We start from the raw sequence: 20,688 nt of genomic DNA, 5'->3' as shown, positions 1-20,688 counted from the left end.
GAATCGGTGAGGGGCTCGGTGAGGAGCTCGGCGGCCGCCCCACACGAGGCCGCCACCGTTGCCCCGCAGCAGGCCAGGCCGCAGAGGCGGTTGGCAGACGCGCGGGGCATTGTGGGCAGGGCGAGGAGCCGCGCCGCCATTTTGTCTCTGTCACTCCGGCGGCGGCGCGGGCGCTCGGGGAGGAGAAGGCGGCGCGGAGCCGGCGTTTGGCGGCGAGGATTCGGCCCGGACGACGCGATGATATCGGCCGCCCAGCTCCTCGATGAGCTTATGGGCCGGGATAGAAACCTGGCCCCGGATGAGAAGCGCAGCAACGTGCGGTGGGACCACGAGAGCGTGAGTGGCGCGGGGCCGCCTCTCCCCTCCCCTCCCGCCCTCCCTCAGGGCCCGGCCGGGAGCGAGGAGCGAGGCCCTGGGCCCGCATCGCCCCCGGGGGCAACAGCGGAGGGGCAGGGCTGGGGTGTGCCGGCCGATGGGGGGGTTCCTAAGGCTGGGGTGGGGGCTGCGGGGCCCTCGGTGCGGCCCTCAGAGGCTGCGGCCCTCCTGCATGGCGGCCGCGGGGCGGGAAGCTCCGGGAGCCCTGAGGTGAGGAGGAGGATGAGGAGGAGGAAGGTCCCGCCGTAGGGAGGCTGAGGGAATGGGGTGGTGTTGGGGCCTTGTGTTTGGGTTTCAGTGTGAGGGGAGAGGGGTGTGTTGGGCGCGGGGTGGAGAGATGGGGAAGTTTGGGGGGGGGGTGAGGGAGCGGGGTGTGTTTGGGGGCGCTGAAATGAGGCTGGTTAGGGGCTGAAACAAAACTTCCTTGGAGCTTGCTGGCTCGTACAAAGGGAGGCGGGACGGGTGTTAGGGGTTTGAAGCACAAGTGTCGCTGGATCTCGCCCCGAACGTGGTGTTGGGGGAGGAAGCACGCAGGTTGGGGTGCAGGCAGCCTGACTGAGCGGCCTGGAGGATAGCGAAGAACGAGTTTTGAAGCAGCATTTAACAAACAAAAACTTGATTCCTTTTGTACTTTGTCAGTCAGGATAGTGCAGTGTCAAGAAAGGGGAAAGGAGATAGGCACTAGGCTAAATAGTGTTATTACTTAGTACTACTTAACGTGTTTTTTTCATTAACATCATGATGTCATTCGTATTCTGCAATAAACAGCTCAGACAAGACTTCTTTTGTATTATTTGGGACTTTTTTTTTTTTTTTCTGGGACATAGTTGAGTTTTAGTGAATGACGATTTTTATTGACATCCATCCTAATGGTACTGCAGCCGACTTCTGAAAAAAATCAGCAGTAATTACAAAGTTCCTTATCTGTTTCTTTGGGAGAGATGAGAACTCTGCTGCAATATATATATATTTTTTTCATCATTCATGATGTAGCTGTGTGTTGCAGTATATGTTGAAAAAAAAAAGCGTCACAATTAGGATAGCTTGTTTGTTATGTTTGGTAGGAATTGCTCTAGTTTAAGCTGCAAGTAGTGTGCAGTTGAACTACCTGGGGCTCCTCCCACCTTAGTATTTTCTTGGGATGTTTCCAAATTGTGTCGGAAGGGAGAAATGCTTGCTTTTGGCTGTTCTGTGTTGCATCTGCATCCCACGGGTTGGAATTTTATGTTTTCAAACAAAACTTGTGTTATTTTAGAGATGGCTGAAACACGTGTTTCTCTGAGTGCACGAGATAAGGACAGATGCCTTTCCTGCTTTAGACTGGAAAATTCAAGCATTTTTTTAAATAATTCCTGCTTGAAAAATGCTGCTATGTAGTTAAGTTGTTAGTGTCAGAAGAAAACTGTGAGTCTGAATTTCTTAATGTCCTTCTAGACATTTTTAACCAAAGATCATTGTTCAGTTAAATACTTTCTTTTGATTCTGAACTCAAATAGGGATTGTTCAGCCCTGGAAATAGGAAGTAAATGGCTTGAGCCGGAATCTGGTTAAGATGACTTCTATCTTTAAAAAGGGATTTTTTTAAACTATATTAGGCTGAAGATATTTGCTCTAACTATCGGGATCTATCTTTAAGGTGTTTTTCATTTCTTTATTGTTTATTTTTAGAGACAGGGCCTTGTCTATTCTTCCAGGTCCCCCTTGGACAATTTAGAAAGTGGAGAGCTGTGCTCTCTCCGAGGCCAGCAGCAACTTTACAGGCCGAGGGTTAAGCTTCAGCCTTGCAGGAGCTGCTGTTACATTTGTGCCACTCCTGATTCTATTTATGAGATTTATAGGACCATTATTAAACACAACCTCTCTGAAAGGAGGAATGTGTTAATAGATAGCTACAGTCAATTGATGGATTTGTAGCAGAAATTCACTGCTATTAAAACATAAAGATGTTTCAACTTTTAACTCTTTGCATCCCATAACGATTAAATTAGGAGTGCTGACACATTCAGCAATTGCAGATAGGGTTCAAATAGTAACATCCACTCATCTACTTGACTGCTGTTTTATTTTTCAGGTTAAATGCATGTTAGTGTCCCCTCTGGTAAAATGACATATCTGTCAACATGGGGTCTTTTCATTGTAAGCATGTTGTGCTCTCATACCAAAATTTAAGATTTTGTGTCACATTTCATCAATTTTTAGATGTGGAACGTTATCAAAAACAAGCTCATCCCTGTTTATCATCTGTAACTTACGGATGGGCAGATAAAAAACAAACAAACAACAAAACTGCAGAAGATGCAATGTAATACAAGATAGGAATAGGTTGTTAGGAAGTTATGAAAGCAGTGTGATAGCTGAGCATTTATGTGCAGTATTAATGAAATGTGTTCATCATATATTGAAAAGCCTTTAAATTCTTGTTTTTATAACTTCTACGTGACTAAAGTCTTTAATCTTAAGACATTGCCATCCCAGGTGCTGTATATTTCAGTATTCCAGCGTCTTTTTGGATGATCAGTTCTAGATCTGGCATAAAGGCTTCCTGTTTTGTGTGTAGCAGGAAATTATTAGTAGCATGTGTTCTAATCTTTCTGCTAACTGTCGTATCCGTGACAAAGTGTATTTCTGGAACAGTAACTAAAAAACTGCACTGATTCAAGCATTCTTGTTTATTGTGCCACCTATGCAAGACAAGTCGATGAGTGATGGTGTGAGAGTTCTGAGGCTGTTCTACAGCTCAAGGACGGCAAGCGTTGGCTACCTGCGCTTCATGCAGTGTTTTGAGATTGTGATGGTTTCTTCAAGGTAAATACAGCATTTTAGAAAGTAGGGAGAGATGGAGAGCAGTTACAGACAAATGACTGAGCAATTATCTGTGATAGGCATACAATTTTTCAAGATACAGATTCTATATTTAAAATATGATTTGGTGGTGTCAATTGTTTACAATCTATTACATACTTTTTTTTAATGCCAGAAGACCTAAATTGGTTTGCATCTAGTTAGAAGCTCGGAACTTACTCCTCTTTCTTTTGATTATTTTTTTGGAACTTGACTTAATTTGTACTTGTTTGGGTAGAATATTGTTATTGGAAAGGTTATCTTTAAGAGCCAGTTTGGGGGAAGGACTTAGCTGTTCTGGTTGGGGGAGCATTGCTTACAAAACCTGTGGTGCTTGAGAACTGTAAGGCTTCAAAGAACTCGTCCACATGAAGCAATTTTCTCTTTTTTGTTGTGTAGGTTACAACCTGGATATTGTTCTCTGCCTTTTTACTAGGTCTTGTGTGCCTAAAGGAATGTGCTTGTAGAATTGTTTACTACAGTTCTACTCTTGTAGAACAGGAGCATGTTAGTACAGAAGTGTTAATGGTGTAGAGCTGTCGGTAGCTTTTGTCTGGGGGAAAGTTTTGAATTGGTCACAGCTCTTGATGAGCTATCCGTTTCTGATGCCAGCTTTCACAATTCGAAGTGAATGCTACTTTCCCATCTCCAAGGGATTTTAAGGATTAGTAAATTTGTGATGAAGTGGAGAGTTCCAAGTGTCCATTTTCATTCTAGTGTGTTACTGAGATACATGTATGACATCTGAGGGCTTTGAGACGCAAGCCACGGCTAATCCTGCTGCAACAAAGTGCTGACAACATTCTGCTCAGTCCAGCTTCTTGATAGCAGAGTCATCAGAATAATTTTGGGGGAAAAAAGTTCATTACCTGCATGGCTAAGTAGCCATGCTAATCACCTGTTGTCCTGTTTATGCAAATACAGAATATATTTCCATATGACTTCTGAGTAGTGCTAAGTGCAGCAGTCTGATAAGCTCCGGATGAGTAATGCCATTTGAAGCGTATCACCTCTGGTTCAGCCCTTTAATGGCTCTGTGCTTCTTCAGCCGTTTCTTGGCCCTTTCTATTCCTGCTTGTGATTGACTACTTAAGACCAGCTGTAAAGTGCAGCTGGCTGGTAGCTATCTCCAGCCTGTCAAGGCAGATGTAACATAAAGTGAAGCTAACCCTGGATGATAAAGTTTTAAGATAGCTGCAGGATTCTCTCAATTAATGTTTTTTCATCAAAGCAAAACCAATTGAAGAACATCATGAAATAGGTGCGAGGGAGGGAGAAAACTGTGGCAGACACAGCCCAAACCACTCTGATACCAGTATTTCTCTGCAGGCTGCCTCTGAGGAGAGAATGTCAAGGACTTCACTAGGTACCATAGCATCCAGAGCTAGCAGAAAATTACTGCAACTTTTCAGTGATTTTCTTTAATACTTAATACAGTGTCTGACACAAGTTTAAGCTACATATTCTAGTGGTGGTCACTACAGCTTCTGGTACTTCTTCCTACCAGCAGCTGGTAAGAAGAGGCTTTTTCCAGAAGCGCTGCTTCATAAGGTCATTTAAATTTTTTGTTTTGTTTTGTCAGACTTCTGACTCTAATAATTTTCCCTTTGCTCTTCTTGTTGCTAGTTTCAAAACTGTTCCAGACCAGTTTGCGGAGTTTTTGAGCATGCAGCTATGAAGACTTCCTATAACTCTTTCCCAGCAGAATATGGTCAGGCTGTTATTGTTGTGCTTCTTGTGTCCTAGGAAATTCTCTGATTAATCCCAGCAGTTTTTCTTGGGAAGTGCCTTTTCACTGACCCTGTACTTGGTTGTGAGGTCAAGAAAATGAAACTGAAGGGAAAGAGATCCTAGAAATAGGAAATGCTATTTCTTTTAACGGAGGAGCTCATCTGCAGTCTGGTTTCTTGAAACAGCTTGACACTAAAGTGAGATTGTCCAATTTCTTTTTCCTCATGTCTTCCTGAGAAGAAAAAAATTGTGATTTTTGTGTGGTTGTTTTTAATTATTCTCTATAAATTGTTTCAGAGAACAGGCTTAGGTGGTCTTATGACTTACTGCCAAAGCCTCTGCCAATAATTCTGAATGTCTGCAAAGAAGGGCGAGTAAGTCTCTGCATAAGCTGCTTTTAAGAGGTGCTGAATTTAGTCCACTCTTAGCAGGTGCTGAATTTTTTGCCATTTTTTTGGAGAGCTCTATTACTTGAGATTTTGTCTCCAAACAGTAGGCCTTTGGTGTTACACCTGCACGTTTGCTGTGATGCCTGGTTGTAGGGAGACCCATTCAGCTTTACTCGTGCAGCTTTTCAAGATGCTTCTGTTCTGGACCAGTCAATCTTGCATTGGCAGTGCAACTGATATTGAAAGGTTTGTACAGTCAGTGATTTATTTTTTTTCTTGGTTCTCCCCAGGAATTCAGTGTTTCTTCAGACAGCACTTAAAGCAGGTGAAAAGTAAGGCCACTACAAAGCTGTTTTCAGAATGGCTCTGCCACTTTAAATCTGCAGTCACCAGTTTTACTTGGATTAGAGTTAATTCCCAAAGTATAGTCATACTACTCAGACAAATTCATTTTCCACTCATGCTTTGGAAGTACTGTTTTCTTATGCCCCATATAGCTTTTGTATGACCTGAAGATACTTAAACTTTAATTAGTGGTTGTTGGCATATATACAAAGCCTTAGTTGCTGGGCTTTTGTTTTGTTTTGGTTTTGCTATGGTGCTGCTTTGTAGAAATGGCACAGTGACATCACAGAAACAGCCACCTAACCTATAGCCATGTGAGATGTATATGTGTGTATAAGTAAGACATTTTCCTACCTCTTTGTGTTGAAATTCTGGTAAGATGCTTTTTCACTGTGTTTCACGTGAAATATTTAGCAGGGTTTGAATTCAACAGACTAAGTCTAAATAGATTTCTTTTAAACTGTTCTTTTGTCAAGAAGCTGTATCATGTTCTCTTAGGTTTGTCCTCTTTGGGTCCTCTGTGGGTATTCTGGATAAAATTATGCAGACGTAAGAAAAAATAAGGAGGAGAGAATTGTTTTACTAACATTTTTATTTTCATATATCTATTATGATTTTTAAGAAGATAGTCCTTTTGAAAACGAAAGTTTTCTGGGAGATGTCCTGCTTTACTAAATACTAATTTCAAGTTATTCCGAGAAATTCATCCATGCCATTGGAGCTGTTTCAGAAGAAGAGACACAATTTTGTGTGCCGAATCCATCTTTGTCTTCTGTTGTTAAAAGTGGGAGACGAGCAAAAGTTCCTAGAAAACAGGTGGCTAGTTGAGGAAAACTGGTCATACCCCAGGTGAGAGGTGCTTGCTTTCTTAACTTGGAAAAAACATGAGGCACAATTAAGTGTCAAAATCTTTCCCCCTTGAAACCATGGTGTGTATTGGGTAAGATACTAGCATACACTTAATTACTGGTCAGTCTGTTGCTGCTTGCACACGTAGCCTGGGTGTTGCTCCTTTCCTGAGGATTCATCAATGAAAAGCACCAGAGCAAAGCGGAACTTGAAGCTGATACAGCTTGCTGTCTCGGAGGATATGAGTTAAAGCCTAACTGCTTCTGACATTTAAGCTAGTAATGTAGCAGTAACAGAGCTACTTTACTGATTTGGTTGTGCTGGGCAGGGGTTTTTGTTCTTCTGTGTAGCTGCAGTCACTGAAGCATGGTTAGTTGAGGAATTAGCTGAAGTGCAAGTGATTGGAACCAACTCTGGAGTGAAGGCATTGCTTCTGAAATCCTGACGGTGGTGTTGATCTTAAAGTGAGGGGAAGCTTAAGATAAAAACACACTTTGCTTTTTCCTTCTACACTAAAGATATGGGTAGCTTCCCCCCCCCCCCACCCCCCCAGTCTTGCTGTAGTTCTCTGCAGATGCTCTGTCTTTGTGAACTTCAGAAAAAGGGAGTGTTATCTGCATGGCCTGGCTGCAGAGAGTAAAAGAGTTTTTGTTTTTTTGATTTTTTTTTTTTAACCATCTAGGCTTGAGACTATTTACTGTTGGGGAATTAGCTTTTTTTCTTGTTTTCTGGTTGGCTGGTTAACACTGTTGCTTTTTTTCCATAGATCTCTAAGTATTTTTTTTATTTTCAGTGCAAGCATGGGTTGTGGTTATAAAAATTATTATTGCCTGCTGTATTTAGTGCCACATTGGCCTAACCTGGATCACAGGAGCAGTATTTAAATTATGCAATAAATTACTTTTTTTCCTTTTTTTTTTTTACGCCCACAGGCTGTTGTAGAAAGCTTGGTTGTGTTCCTGTGTAATTGCAAAGCAGTCAGTCCAATTTTAACCTCCGTAGTCTGATTTGCAGTCTGGCAGTTAGCATGGAAAAATAAATCACTGTAATTTGAACAACTGGTGTCACAGGCACTATGCGAGGTGGTTGTGTGGGGTAGGTCTCGGATCCCTACTCATACCCACTTGTTCAGATGCTTCAAAATACTTTTTAGGAAATAGTATGCTGCTGTTCTTTGTCCGCAGCGTGAGTGTGTTAGAGCTACTGTAATACCCAGTAGCAATTACTAGATTTGCCGAATATTAGGAAGTGGTGTAACGTATAGGAGGTGTTAGAAAAATTTACAGGCTAATTTTGGATCAGCAATTCATTAAAAATTAACGGTGATCAAGTCTGGGGAAGGGTCTATTTAATAAATAATTGTTCACAATCTCTGGTGACCCTCAAGGGTGAAAGTATTCCTGATTTGAATCCAGTTGGCTTTTCTAATGGATACAGGAGATGCGTGAACTTCAAGATCTGACCAACTCTGCTAATTAAGCTGATGTACATGGATGAGTATAAATCTGTATAAAAAAAACATTGAACGTCTTCTGTGCATGTCTTCAGAAGTACACAAAATATTCTTTGCACGTCGTTCTTAAAGTAGGAGTTTGTAAAAGCATTAGATTGAAGTGCAGGGAAGCTCTTGAATAGTTCGTGAAGTTACCTTGTGTGTTTCTAGGTCTCATAATTGACACCAGAATCCCCAGCCCTGAGGCAGTGCCTCTCGCTTTGAGTGCTGGTGTCTTATAGTTACCTAGCCAGTAGTGTTGAAAGGATGGAGGCTGAATGCAAAGTTCTTACAGGTGAGCAGAGGACAACTTGCTGTCCTGCTTCCATGACAGGCGTTTTCACAGTTAAAGAATTGCACAGCAAGTTTTTTTTTAATACTTCAGTCTTTTCAAAATAACATGTTACCTTGCAGTTACAAATAGGTTATGCCTGTTAACTTAACTATTCAGCAGTAAAATTAAGTAACACCATTGTGTCAAGGGAGAGTTGGAGTTCTTGGTGTTTTGTCATTAAGATGCACGTTGTAGCACTTGCTGATGCCAAGTAACACAAAGATAGGGGGGTGTATGCGGGTAAAATTTTTGGAAGTCTTGCAGAGGGTACAGAGGGTCTTTCTACACTGTAATTTAGAAAACAGAAATGATCACTAAAAATTGTCAATTCCTGAGGAAAAAAAAAGCTTGTTTTTTTTTTTCCCTCTTCTTTCAGGTTTGTAAATACTACCTTTGTGGCTTTTGCCCAGCTGAATTATTCACAAATACCCGTTCTGATTTAGGTAAGTGTATCTGTCTTGCCATTTTTATTCATGTAAATATAATTACAATTGAACTTCTCTATGTAAATATTTTTACTGGTGAATGCTCTGTCAAAACACTTTGGAAATAGCCTTTTTAAGGATTGCCAGTGACACAATATATTAAGATTAATATTTTTTCCAATCCTACTTCTAAGTGGGAAAAATATATTTCTAATGGTGTAAGGTAAATTACTGGATGTGGAGTAGTTTTCTTCTCCTAACACGTTGTCTCCTAATCTGGCTTATGCTACCTGGGTAGTGTTTTAACTTATTTTAAAGTCACTCTGTTTTTGAGCTTATTAACTTGAGAGAATTGTACTGTAATAATTACTGCTTAAGGCCTTCTCTAAGTTATGTGCAGCTTTCAAGCTATGGTATGTGAGCATGTAGTTTAGAGAATGCCACTAGGAAAAACTTGCTTCTTTTTTTAGTGTTAAATTCCAAGTCCACTGAAGAATTTGATAGACTGAGGAGGGTGGGAGAATTTCAGCATGGCTACCCTTCATGATCACAGGATACATACCTCTTAGTTTTACTCTGAAGATAAATACTTTAATTATCTATTTTTAATATAAAGAACAATGTTTGGAGTTTGAGAAAATGCTTGATGAGATCATCTTTAATATGTAATTTTTCCGTTTTTAAAGGCCTCAAAATATTTTTTGTGTAGTTTTACTGACAAAGAAAGATCTGGAAATTCTGTTTTGTATTACAATTTTACAAGTCATTCAGAATTTCCTTTGTTTTTCTAATTACTATGACATATTGGCATTCTTTCTTTGAAACTCCAAGCAAAAGAAGCAGAAATGCAGATATAAAATCCCTGGGAACAGTTAAAAGATCTGTTCTGTCTAGGTGCGCAAGCAAATGCCAATGATGTGGGAATTCGGCAGTCAGGAATGCAAGCTTAAACTTTTTGTGTGGTCTTTTTAGGTCCTTGTGAAAAGATTCATGATGAAAATCTGCGTAAACAGTAAGTATGCTGATCAATATGCTAATGCACATAGCATTCCTAGTATGTTTGAAATTTGTAATAGCAAGCTAACCATGAGAAACCAATTGCTTATTCATCTACATAAACATTTATTTAAACATATAATATTCAGTTACCTCCAGCAACAATTTAAAACAGTGCAATGTGTCGCTTGTTTTTTGTGTACTATGAAGTGATGTGACCTTTCATTTTAAAAACATTTCACCAGGTACGAGAAGAGCTCTCGTTTTATGAAAGTGGGCTATGAAAGAGACTTTTTGCGCTATTTACAAAGCTTACTTGCAGAAGTAGAACGCAGGATTAGAAGAGGTCATGCTCGTTTGGCGCTGTCACAGAATCAGCAGTCTTCTGGGGTGAGTCTGGAAGAATCATTGAGGCAAATAATTTTTCCTCTAGGTAACACCTTCACATTCTCTTTACCTTGGCCTCAAATGTTATGTTCAAGGAGGGAATTTTGTTTGGAGGAATTAGCTTGAATAGTTTACTCTTGCCGAGTGAAGCAAGTTCTGTGTTGAGAGGTGTTTCTTATGTTAGAATAGATGATTATTGGTCTTCATGGGATAAGACGGAGGAGAAAGTTATTCCTGACGTGTCTGGAATATGAGAAAATACCTTTGAAACATACAAATTGCTGTCTTTTTCTTTAAACTTAAATATATATAAATGAATGACACACTTCTACTGCTCCGCAGGCAGCGGGACCTACTGGTAAAAATGAAGAGAAGATTCAGGTGTTAACTGACAAAATTGATGTACTACTACAACAGGTGAGTTTTATACCCTATAACAGATCTCTTGCTTTCATTACTTGCTTAATAATTAGTTTTTTTATTGTCCTTCAGATTGAAGAACTAGGTTCAGAAGGGAAGGTGGAAGAGGCACAAGGAATGATGAAACTTGTTGAACAGCTAAAAGAAGAAAGAGAATTGCTGAGGTCTACAACTTCAGTAAGTAACATGTTCGTAGTTCTGTCAGTTGTACTTGTAAATTTGGTGCAACATTTGATCCCTAAGAACGTTGTCTTTGCACTGAAAGTGTGAAAGTTATGGGCAGAATTAGACAGTGACTTGATGCTTATGTGTGCTGATTCAGTGTGCTGTCTTGAGAGTGGTTTTCATGCGCATAAATTATGAAAGTACTTAAACAGCAATTCTAGAGGTGTGCGTTCGGCTTACACTAGTTCAGATTTTAGTTAAATTTTGTAGTGTAGCCTCTTGTTGTTTTAACTTGTCAGACATCCAAACACCACACAGCTATTTGCTTACCCAGCTTCAGTGTCATCCTCAAATCTGCTGAGGGTACACTTAAGCCCACTGTCTGTGTCACCACCAAAGATGTTAAAATAGTAAAATAGTGCCAGCCTCCATACAGACCCTTGAGAGATATCCCTTGCCACTGGTCGCCGCCTGGACATTGAGCTGGTGACCGCAACTCAAGCTCATCAGTTGGTGTTAGAAATAACTCTTTAAGAGAAGACTGAGTTTTATTTTCCTTAATCCTGAGATTGCTAGGAAGCTGCAGATAACTAATCCTTTGCAGTGAGGAATAAGGTTTGTTTCAGCTGTTTTCTAGTTGACTCTTTCTTTGTGGCTCGCATGGAATGGGCATGCGAGCCATTTGTAGCCTGTCCTTGCACTGTTTGTCCTAGCAGGTAGGATGCTAGAAATACAAAGTATGCAGTGAGGAATTTCAGTTTTCACTAGTGAAAATTATTCAACAATATTAGCAAAGTATTAAAAAGCATTAAAGTATTAGTGCTATTCAACAATGAGAGTGAAGTTGTAAAGATCTTCGCTATCACGTGTCCAAAAAAAATAATGTTTCTTTTTTTTTCATCTAATATGTTCTTTTGCAGACAATTGAGAGCTTTGCCGCCCAAGAGAAGCAGATGGAAGTTTGTGAAGTTTGTGGAGCCTTCTTAATTGTAGGAGATGCACAGTCCAGGGTAGATGACCACTTGATGGGAAAGCAGCACATGGGTTATGCCAAAATAAAAGCTACTGTTGAAGACCTAAAAGTAAGCATGTCCTAAGTTACTGAGCATAAAAATTGCTCAGAGGATTCCTATGGTAAAGAGAAGGCCGGCCACTGGACTTCCTCAAGTGTTTGAAATACTCCGAAGATAGTATATAAAAATGAAATGGAATCCTGCTCTGCACATTTAGCATTGTGTTTGCACTGATAGTCTTCATTTTATGTGATTATACTGTATGTAAGTAGAGAGGTAAACTCAGGAGTTTTATGTGGCTTTTGTTAACATCTGTATGGCCTGTGTTCTTGTAATAATGACAAGCAAAAGAAAAAGTGTTTTCTAGGAGAAAGGAGGCAAGTTTCAGTGATTTTTCGAAAGTGCTTCTGGGTAGACAGTCCTTTGGACAGAATTAAAATATTTTAAAAGCTTAAACTTCTGCATCTTGAGATTGTTTGAACTAAGTCATATTGAATGACTTATCTTGAATAATCTTAATTTCTTCCCACTAACTTTTCTTTAAGGAAAAGTTACGAAAAAGAACAGAAGAACCTGACCGTGATGACAGGCTAAAGAAAGAGAAACAAGAAAGAGAAGAGAGAGAGAAAGAGAGGGAACGGGAAAGAGAAGAGAGGGAAAGGAAGAGGCGACGTGAAGAGGAAGAAAAAGAAAAAGAGAGGGCCCGTGATAGAGAGAGGCGTAAAAGGAGTCGTTCCCGGAGTAGACATTCAAGCAGAACATCTGACAGAAGGTGCAGCCGTTCACGAGACCACAAAAGATCAAGAAGCAGAGAAAGAAGGCGGAGCAGGTATGGGAACAAAATATTTTCACGTAACTTTTCCAGATGTTAAAATCTTGTGAGGACCTTATCTGTCAGCCTGGGTCACATCACTGATTCATTAGCTTCACTGTTCTTATCTAATTTGTAGACATGCTTTACTGGTTCTAGGGATAAACAGGTTTGGATGCATATTTATTGTCTTCCGTCTGTTTTTGGAAGTAGATAACACTGTTGTGGTGAATGAAGGAGCTTTGAGTATGCTGATATTCCCAGAGGACAGGGTCTGGTTTGGTTTTGATTTCCTTTTCTCCATGACCCCTCTATACTCTCTTAATTTTCCTTGGATTTTAATTTATAGTGGTGGATGTTCTTAAGATTTTTGTGGTTGGATGTTTGAGATGAAGAAGGCAATGTGAAGCCAGGTCTTACTTACTGAGAAATATTTGTATACAGTATGCTAAGCCTTGTTTTAAATACCTGTTTTTTATGAATAATCAATGCATTGTAAGTGTAAACCAAGAACAGTTTGTGTATTCTGAGTACCCGCTGACATTTGTATTTTACAAATTTTTTCTAAATGTTAAGGAGTCGTGACCGAAGAAGAAGCAGAAGCCATGATAGATCAGAAAGGAAACATAGGTCTCGCAGCAGGGACAGGAGACGGTCAAAAAGCCGTGATCGGAAATCTTACAAGCACAGAAGCAAAAGCAGAGAGAGAGAACAAGACAGGAAGTCAAAAGAAAAAGGTATGTTTGTGTGAAGACCAAATTAATATTAAGTTCTGTAAACAATATTTTCCTAAAGTCTCAAAAGCTTGTTGCCTTTCTGTCAGGGACTGAAAGTTCTTCTTAGCATCAAATTGGAATTGGTTTTATAAGCTGTATATGTTGCTGTTAACCCATTCGAAGCATTTTATTCTTTCCAGTCATTGTTAATGCACATGCGTGTGTACATACACCCTGGTGTCCTCCTCTCATCTGTTAAGTAGTCTCTAAAAGCTTACAGCTTTACTACTTTTGTCTGCAAATTAAGTGTGCGAGGATTGTGATGTATTTTAAGACCTGTTGACCTGTTTACATTTAGAAAAATATTTGCACTGTAATCAGGTTTTTTATGAGTGGGAATTCTTATTGTTAACAGGTATTTCTGTAATTTTCCTTTACTGGTATGTATTTTGTGAGAGATCTGTAGTTGTGTTTCTACCTGTAGCATCTATTACTTCTATACACTGTCATGTTCCTTTACTTTTCTTGCTTAACTACGCTTCTAGTTTTTTGTTGGTTTTTTTTTTTTTCAATCTATGACTGCAGTCCAAGATAAATCTTTGCAGAATTTCTCTGATGCTCTAAATTACAATTCCATGCTCTCTCCCTGCCAGTCTTCTCCTTTCCTCCCTCCTGCTTGCCCCTGCCTCCCTCCCCCCCTTTTTTTCCCCTCAATGAAGTGAGATTTGCCTTGTCAGTATTCAGGTGAGTCTCAAAGGAATGCTGTACTGCTAGTGCTCAGAATGCTTTATAGCAGTGCATACATGTACAACAGCATTGATAGTGACTCACTGCTTCATCAAAGGCTGATATTCTGAAGCTGTACCTTTAAGTAGTATTTAAAAGAGCTGCAGAGAAAACACGAGAGATTTGCATTTGGTGAAAAAAACGTTAATGCATTGTCATTGCTAAATTCCTACTTCAAAAGTCTTTGGAAACTTCGGGAGGAATATAGTACTAACTTCTGGCTTAAACTACAGGCTTTGCTGGGGTACTGACTAATGTCCACTCCGAAACAGCCACCCCACTTCATCATCAGAGCTGACTGTCAATAATGGATGTAACAATTCTGTTATGTTTCTAAGGTACTTTTGAGGTTCTCTGGGATGAAAGGTGCTATGTGCATGTTTCTTGATTGCATAGGCCTGTTTGCTGTACCTTTTTCCATGTTGTTTTTTTTTTCAGCAGATTAATTCCTGAAATGTAGGTGATGCTTCGTGTGTTTCTGTTGCCTGATTCTCTTGGACCATTTTAATTTTTCAGATTTATATCACAGTACATCTTTAGTATTGATTCATCTCTGATTTTACTTTGCCCTTTATTGGCAAGTGTTTTTTGCTGCCTGCTTGCTGGCAGTGGAACTGATGTGTAGTGTTTAAATTCAAACACAGAATCGTAGCCTGTATCTGTCCATTTGTTACTTTCTTCCTACCTGATGCTGTGCCTTTTTTTGCCTATTTTATGAACAGACTTCTGGTACTTGGTCAAGAATGTCCTCTTCAGTACTCTATGTGTATCTGTCCATATAAATAACTATACGTATTTATTCAAATTTGGTCTGTTTATTGCATTTATGGCTTTGCAGTTCTCTCCTGAATCTTTCCATAAATAGAGGAGTTAGTGAACCTTCTTCAGCATATCAGTATTTTTCGTTTAAACTTGACCAATTTCCTTGCTGGCCATTTTATTTGTTGCTTGCTACCTTCTTCCTCCAGATATGAGAACAGTGGGGGTGATGCTTGAGCTGTGATGAAATTTCCACCTGAGAAAATCAATAACTTTTTTTTTTTTAAACTATAACATTTGTAGAAATATGAATAGGCTGTAGAGCAGGACTGTAATGCTGAAGAAGTTTGTGTCCCTCCCTCCAGTGAGAGGGAGAAAGAAAGGCAGGGAAGGCGATCAACACTTGTGTGTTAAATACTGAATTTATATGATGAAATTGTAAACACCATTACATCCTCACATTTGCCATGTGGCTTTGTAGGCAGTTAATTCAGCAGTTGGCTTTAGGGGTTCATATATCTGAAGCGTGAGGCTGGCTACTCTAGTAGTCTCAACTACGTTTACTGCTCCATTGGGAATATTGGCTTCAGAATTTAATTGTCTTTATATATACCATTGATCTGCAATTACAGAAGTAAGCAGCAGCAAAGGCCTGACTTAACGCATGTGGTAGTGCCTTTCATCTTGAAATCTCAAACTGCTTTATAAACATGAAAACATGACTTAGAGGGGAAAAAATAAAAGCAAGTTACCCAAGACTTGCCCACTGTTACACAGTAAATCAGTGCCATACTTTGAAAATTCAGAAGTCCTGGCTTCTTATTTACTAAAATACTGTGGAATGCTGTGACCTTTCAAGGCTATAAGAAGACAGTGTATGTAAAAATGGAGACACAATTTCTGACTTGGGTTTCAGGAACAGGGAGACATTTGCTAAAGGAGAGGAAACTGACAATCAGAAAGACGTGTTGAGCATTAATGTAACTACTGTTGATGTAAACTAACTTCAGCATAGGTGGAATAAATAAGCGGAGAAAAAGAAAATCTGCTTTGCAAGTACCTTCATCTTACGGAGGATTAACTTGCCACCAGACCACTTTTACTTGGCCCTTTACCTTCTGGATTCACAAACTTATATAAAAATAATTGAATTTGTGATTGTGTTTTCATGTTAGTCATTAAACCTCAGCAAATAATGTCAAAACACTCAAACTGTTGGTAATACAGGATATTATGTTTAACAAACTGACTTTACATTCTGAGTAGTAAAACCATTCACATTATCTTGGTAAGAATTCTTAAAGAACATTTCAGTTTCCCACATGAGCTCGAACAGAAAAATGTGCATATGTTGAATTAGGAAGCAAAGTAAATACATGATTTTACCTAATAGATCACAGCTAAGGTACTATATGCATAGTATCCACAGCAAACTAAGTGTATGTGCTTTTAAAGAAAGAAATCTGAAGGATTGAAAATGAAGTGAAGGAACTTAACTTTCAAATCCTGGAGCAACTGTTTAGTTGATTGGGCTGTTGGATACACTTGATCAGTTCTGCTTGGCAAACTGGAGGTTTGCTATGGTAACACTATTTTATTATTGAAGGTGTTAGAAGAGTTTCGTCTTTCGTACCACAGGTTAATAGTAGTTTTTTTTAACCTTAAACAAAATAATCCTTCCTGACCAAATTCAAGAAACAAAAGACAAAACAAAACCCTGCACACTGCACATCCATAGGGCTATTAAGATCTACCATATCTACATAGGACAGAAGATAAGATTATTGGACTGACTACTAGTCCTCTGCGGGGAAACAAGACTACTATTCCTCAGTGGATCTACGTGTGCATCGGAGATACCTATAAGACACAAAAAGAAGACTTTTTAACAAGGTTAGTTAGAGTGCAATCTACCTGCGGAGTTGCAAAACCGAGGGCAGACAGATACAAAATTTGTAGTTCTTCAGGTAGTTTTTTGGACGTCACTGTGTGCTTTCTCCAGGCACTGTGCACTGGATGTGCTGCTTCCGATGAAACCTCAGTAGTAGTGCTTTTAGGCAGTTGCCCTCATTTCTGCATGGGGGTTTCCCGCTCCCTTTGGTGGTGTATTAAAAACAGTGAAGTTGGGATGTTGCTTCTGTAACGGAGCTTAATTTCTGCTTTGTCTTCTGAAGTATAAAAGTGTGTATCATGCCAGTCTAGGTGACAACATTGTTTAAAGTAACTTTCAGAGTGTTCAATCTGTGTGCTCCTGTTTTGGGGATATATATATATATTTATTTATTTATATTTATTTTAATTGCCTAGATAGCAGGGAACAATCAGAAAAACAAGCATGAATGTTGTTCTATATGATGATGTCTGAGAGGTTGTTTTTTTATTTATTTTTTTCTCTGAAGTGTCTTTACTAATGAAAGGTTTAATATTATGGTGTGTAGTAATAGAGGAGAAATTGTTATTTTTATTAAATTTGCAAATACTGAATTTACAGATTGAGGCATGTAGCTCTACTATTGAATGTTTTTCTTTCCATGGAAATACTTTTACTTCTGGCTTCCTTCCTCCTTTGAAGACTATTGAGGGAAAGACAAGTGTTTTTTCAGCAGTGTAGTGAACTCTTCAGTTGCCAGTCAGCTTTCTAATTCATGATGAAATTGTGGGGTCCTTTCCATTTTGCTCTTCTTTGTGTTTGGAAAATACTGCTTTTTATGTACCTTCCAAACTGTCTTTCCAGGCCTTTTTTGAGTGAATTAAAAATGCAGTTTTTATAGAATTGAGAATAAATAATGCTGACAAGCATACAGCTTATGTGACGCGCTGTCCAGTAAAGTTAATTTTGATTTCTACTGTGATCCCCACCTACAAAGCAAACTGTTCTTAAGTATTGTTTGTTTCCTGTTTGTTTGGGGTTGCTAATTTTTTTTTTAACTTGGTGAAGACTGACTTATTTGGTAATGCGCTTATGCATTGTCCATACACATCACAAATTAAACTTGGGGACACAGAGTCCTATAATAAGTAAGGAAGCCAATAGCCATGCATCATATTTGCCTAACTTCTTGACTGCCTCGCTCCCCCCAGTTTGTATATTTCAGCAGACAGCTGCGTAGCTGCCTCTGTTAGATCTGTCCTTCTCCCCCTGCCCTTACTGTCCCCTTGACTTTTTTTTGGTACCCTGTCCATTGCAGGATGGTAGTTTGAAGCCTGTTTCTGTAACTTTGATTATTACTGCTATTACTATAGACTACTGTATTATATAGAAAATAATTGACCCATTTTGTATGCAATGTATCTCACATGTGCAATGTTTGTTTTTACTTTGAAATCCATGGTCAATGTCTTCTTTCATGGCAGAAAAGAGGGGATCTGATGATAAAAAAAGTAGTGTGAAGTCCAGTAGTCGAGAAAAACAGAGTGAAGACACAAATACAGACTCGAAGGAGAGTGATACTAAGAATGAGGTCAATGGGACCAGTGAAGACATTAAATCTGAAGGTGACACTCAGTCCAATTAAAACTGATCTGATATGACCTCAGATCAGACAGAGGTAAGTGCATTATTTCAAACTTTGATTAGGGCTTTTTGTTACTGTTTAACAGTGCAGCGTAAGTATGCACAGATGAAGATGGAACTAAGCCAAGTAAGAAGACATACTAAAGCACCTTCTGAAGGAAAAGACAGTGTAGTCCTGCAAAACATTTTGAGGTACATTGTTTTGTCTCAGCTATTTTGTAGCAGACTCGTGCCCCCATTAGTGTGCCTCTTTGGGACATATTTGTAATATAGTCACCATAGAAAAAAATTAATTATCCTTTTTTTATTTTTAGGGATTTTGTTATCGTTTTTTAAAAAAAAGTTGCACTGTTTTTGTATTTAAGTCCATATTGTGTTGGTACATCAGCAGAAACTTTTGCTTTAATACTTAATATTTGAGGCACATGTTGGACTACTTTGTTTTTATATAAACTGCTAGTATTTCTTTGTCAAGGATGTTTCTAGTTTTTTTTGCTTTATTGCCTTGCATTCTAATGCAGTTTGTTCTGTAACTCGAGAGCCAGTAGCATTGGATTGATGGAAGTGTAGGGTTTATGAATTATTGCAGCTGACTACCATACCTCACACAGCGTTGGTGTTGTGAGCGGCCCATGAAAAGCCAAATTAAAAATCAAGGATTCAGTCAAACTAAGCAGGTACTCATGCCAGGTACTCCTTTCTCTACCCACATCCATGTTTGAATGCTGTTGCCTGTAATCTTTAAGCTTACTGTTGTGTTTTTGATTTTCAAGATAGTGAAAAGGACTTTTTGTGTATTGTGTGAATACTGTAAATCTGATGTTAACAGAATGGAATTTTCTTTCAACTGTGTGTAGGGATGCAGTGGTGCCCAGAATTAGATATCTTTAAAGAGTTTAAAATGCAATAAACACTACATAATAATCGCCTTGTTACTTTCAATGCAATTCAAGTCTTTAAGAGGTATGTGTTTAATATTTCCTACTGCGTAGGAGAATTTGCAGTCAGCCGTAGCACAGAGAAGTGGAATGGCTGATAACAGACTTCTAAGGCAAATGTAAATAAAAGGCAAATGCCACAAGATAATTACAATGTTCATGGCAAGAATGTATGCTGAAAACCTATTTGTTGGAAATAAAACTGTTAACATTAGGAGATGCAAATACTGTGTCAAAAAGAAAAGTTGGAAGTGTTTTCCCCACTCTTGATGTAGCTTCCTTACTTTTGCACAAGGTTGTTTTAGTTCTGTTCCTGAAATAAGGAACTAGCAATGATGCAGATGCAGCTGATAAATGAGGTTCTTGCAACATAAGCCATTAGTAGAGCTTCATTGTTTATGCTAGGAACCCTTGAACATGTAATGTTGGTCATTAAACTTAGTGCTACATTATTGCTTCTAAAGCTGATACTGTTCAATTATGATGTTTTTGTAGAATTAAGATGACAGCTAACAAGTGGGCCAGTGTATAGGAATTGGTAAACTAAATGCTTTTTACGTTGTCTAATTGTCTGTTTTCCCAAAATTTTGCATTATAGGACTACTACGTGAAGAGTCTGCGAAGACGGCGGAAGACAGCTTAAAATGAAGATCTGCTTTAAAAAGAGGTGAAAGAAAGCTGTAGTGGCGTAGAAAAATATAAGTTGAGTTAGAATTTTTTTTATAAAACTTAATTCAGGACTGGTGTTTCCTGCCAGAGTTCAGAAAGATGTGTTGATAGCACATATGCTACTGAGAATATAAGTCCTGTATCCTTTTTTTCTTTAAGACTTTTTAAGATAAGAAACCAACATAACCTGAACACATGGCTTGCTCAGTGTTTAATTGCAAGTTTTCATTCTTGGACTTTAAAACACAAGAATAAATGTTTAGTATTTGTGTGAATCGAACTAAAATGAATCCCATTTTTACAACTAAGCTATTCCTAGCTTCTTGATATACAAGAAATGGAAATAAAGTATCTTTGAATTTCTGTTACAAATTTGATTGTCTCTGTCATTGAACATTTAATATCAAGTAAGTTTCTTTCCTAATAAATTTATTCATGTCTTCAAGCTTAGTCCACTAATTTGGATGTTTAGTTATTCTGTGGTGGTTGGGGTGGTTGTCTTTGTTTTTTCTGTGCCATCAGTTAGTATTTCCTTTCACCCTTAGTTCCCATCAGTTACTGTTGTTGGATTCTGTGTCCCCTATGGTGTGTCTTACTCTGCAATTGGTTAAGAGGTTACAGAAATCTCACAATAAAAACGTAGGCCTTAAGCATTTATAGAACAGATAAACTTCTATACTAGTATCGGAAGGATGCCACTGCTGAGACTGACCATCAGCTTGCCTTTACATTT

At 39.0% G+C, this 20,688-nt stretch overlaps 1 protein-coding gene across 9 annotated transcripts; it reads left to right on the top strand.

The window, feature by feature from the left end:
• Positions 1 to 109: 109 nt before the first annotated feature.
• Positions 110 to 20,327, top strand: LUC7L3 (LUC7 like 3 pre-mRNA splicing factor). 9 transcript variants are annotated; one of them, XM_068655458.1, is made up of 13 exons: positions 110 to 336; positions 8,733 to 8,799; positions 9,754 to 9,793; positions 10,023 to 10,167; positions 10,507 to 10,581; positions 10,657 to 10,763; positions 11,660 to 11,831; positions 12,308 to 12,591; positions 13,150 to 13,310; positions 18,189 to 18,329; positions 18,435 to 18,540; positions 18,960 to 19,025; positions 19,885 to 20,327. In XM_068655458.1, the coding sequence occupies exons 1-12, from the start codon at positions 238 to 240 to the stop codon at positions 18,982 to 18,984; spliced, it is 1,422 nt and encodes a 473-aa protein (XP_068511559.1). In that variant the 5' UTR covers positions 110 to 237; the 3' UTR covers positions 18,985 to 19,025; positions 19,885 to 20,327. The 9 variants fall into 9 exon arrangements, 7 of the variants coding, with proteins under 7 accessions (XP_068511559.1, XP_068511560.1, XP_068511558.1 ...); XR_011088841.1 differs by having other exon boundaries at positions 18,435 to 19,025; XM_068655459.1 differs by lacking the exon at positions 18,960 to 19,025.
• The last annotated feature ends 361 nt before the right edge of the window (positions 20,328 to 20,688 follow it).

The sequence above is a fragment of the Anas acuta genome, chromosome 18 (assembly GCF_963932015.1).
Source record: "Anas acuta chromosome 18, bAnaAcu1.1, whole genome shotgun sequence".
In the NCBI taxonomy this organism is placed as follows: Eukaryota; Metazoa; Chordata; class Aves; order Anseriformes; family Anatidae; genus Anas; species Anas acuta.
The sequence above is the reverse complement of the archived record's forward strand: the minus strand, read 5'-3'. Positions and strand labels throughout refer to the sequence as shown.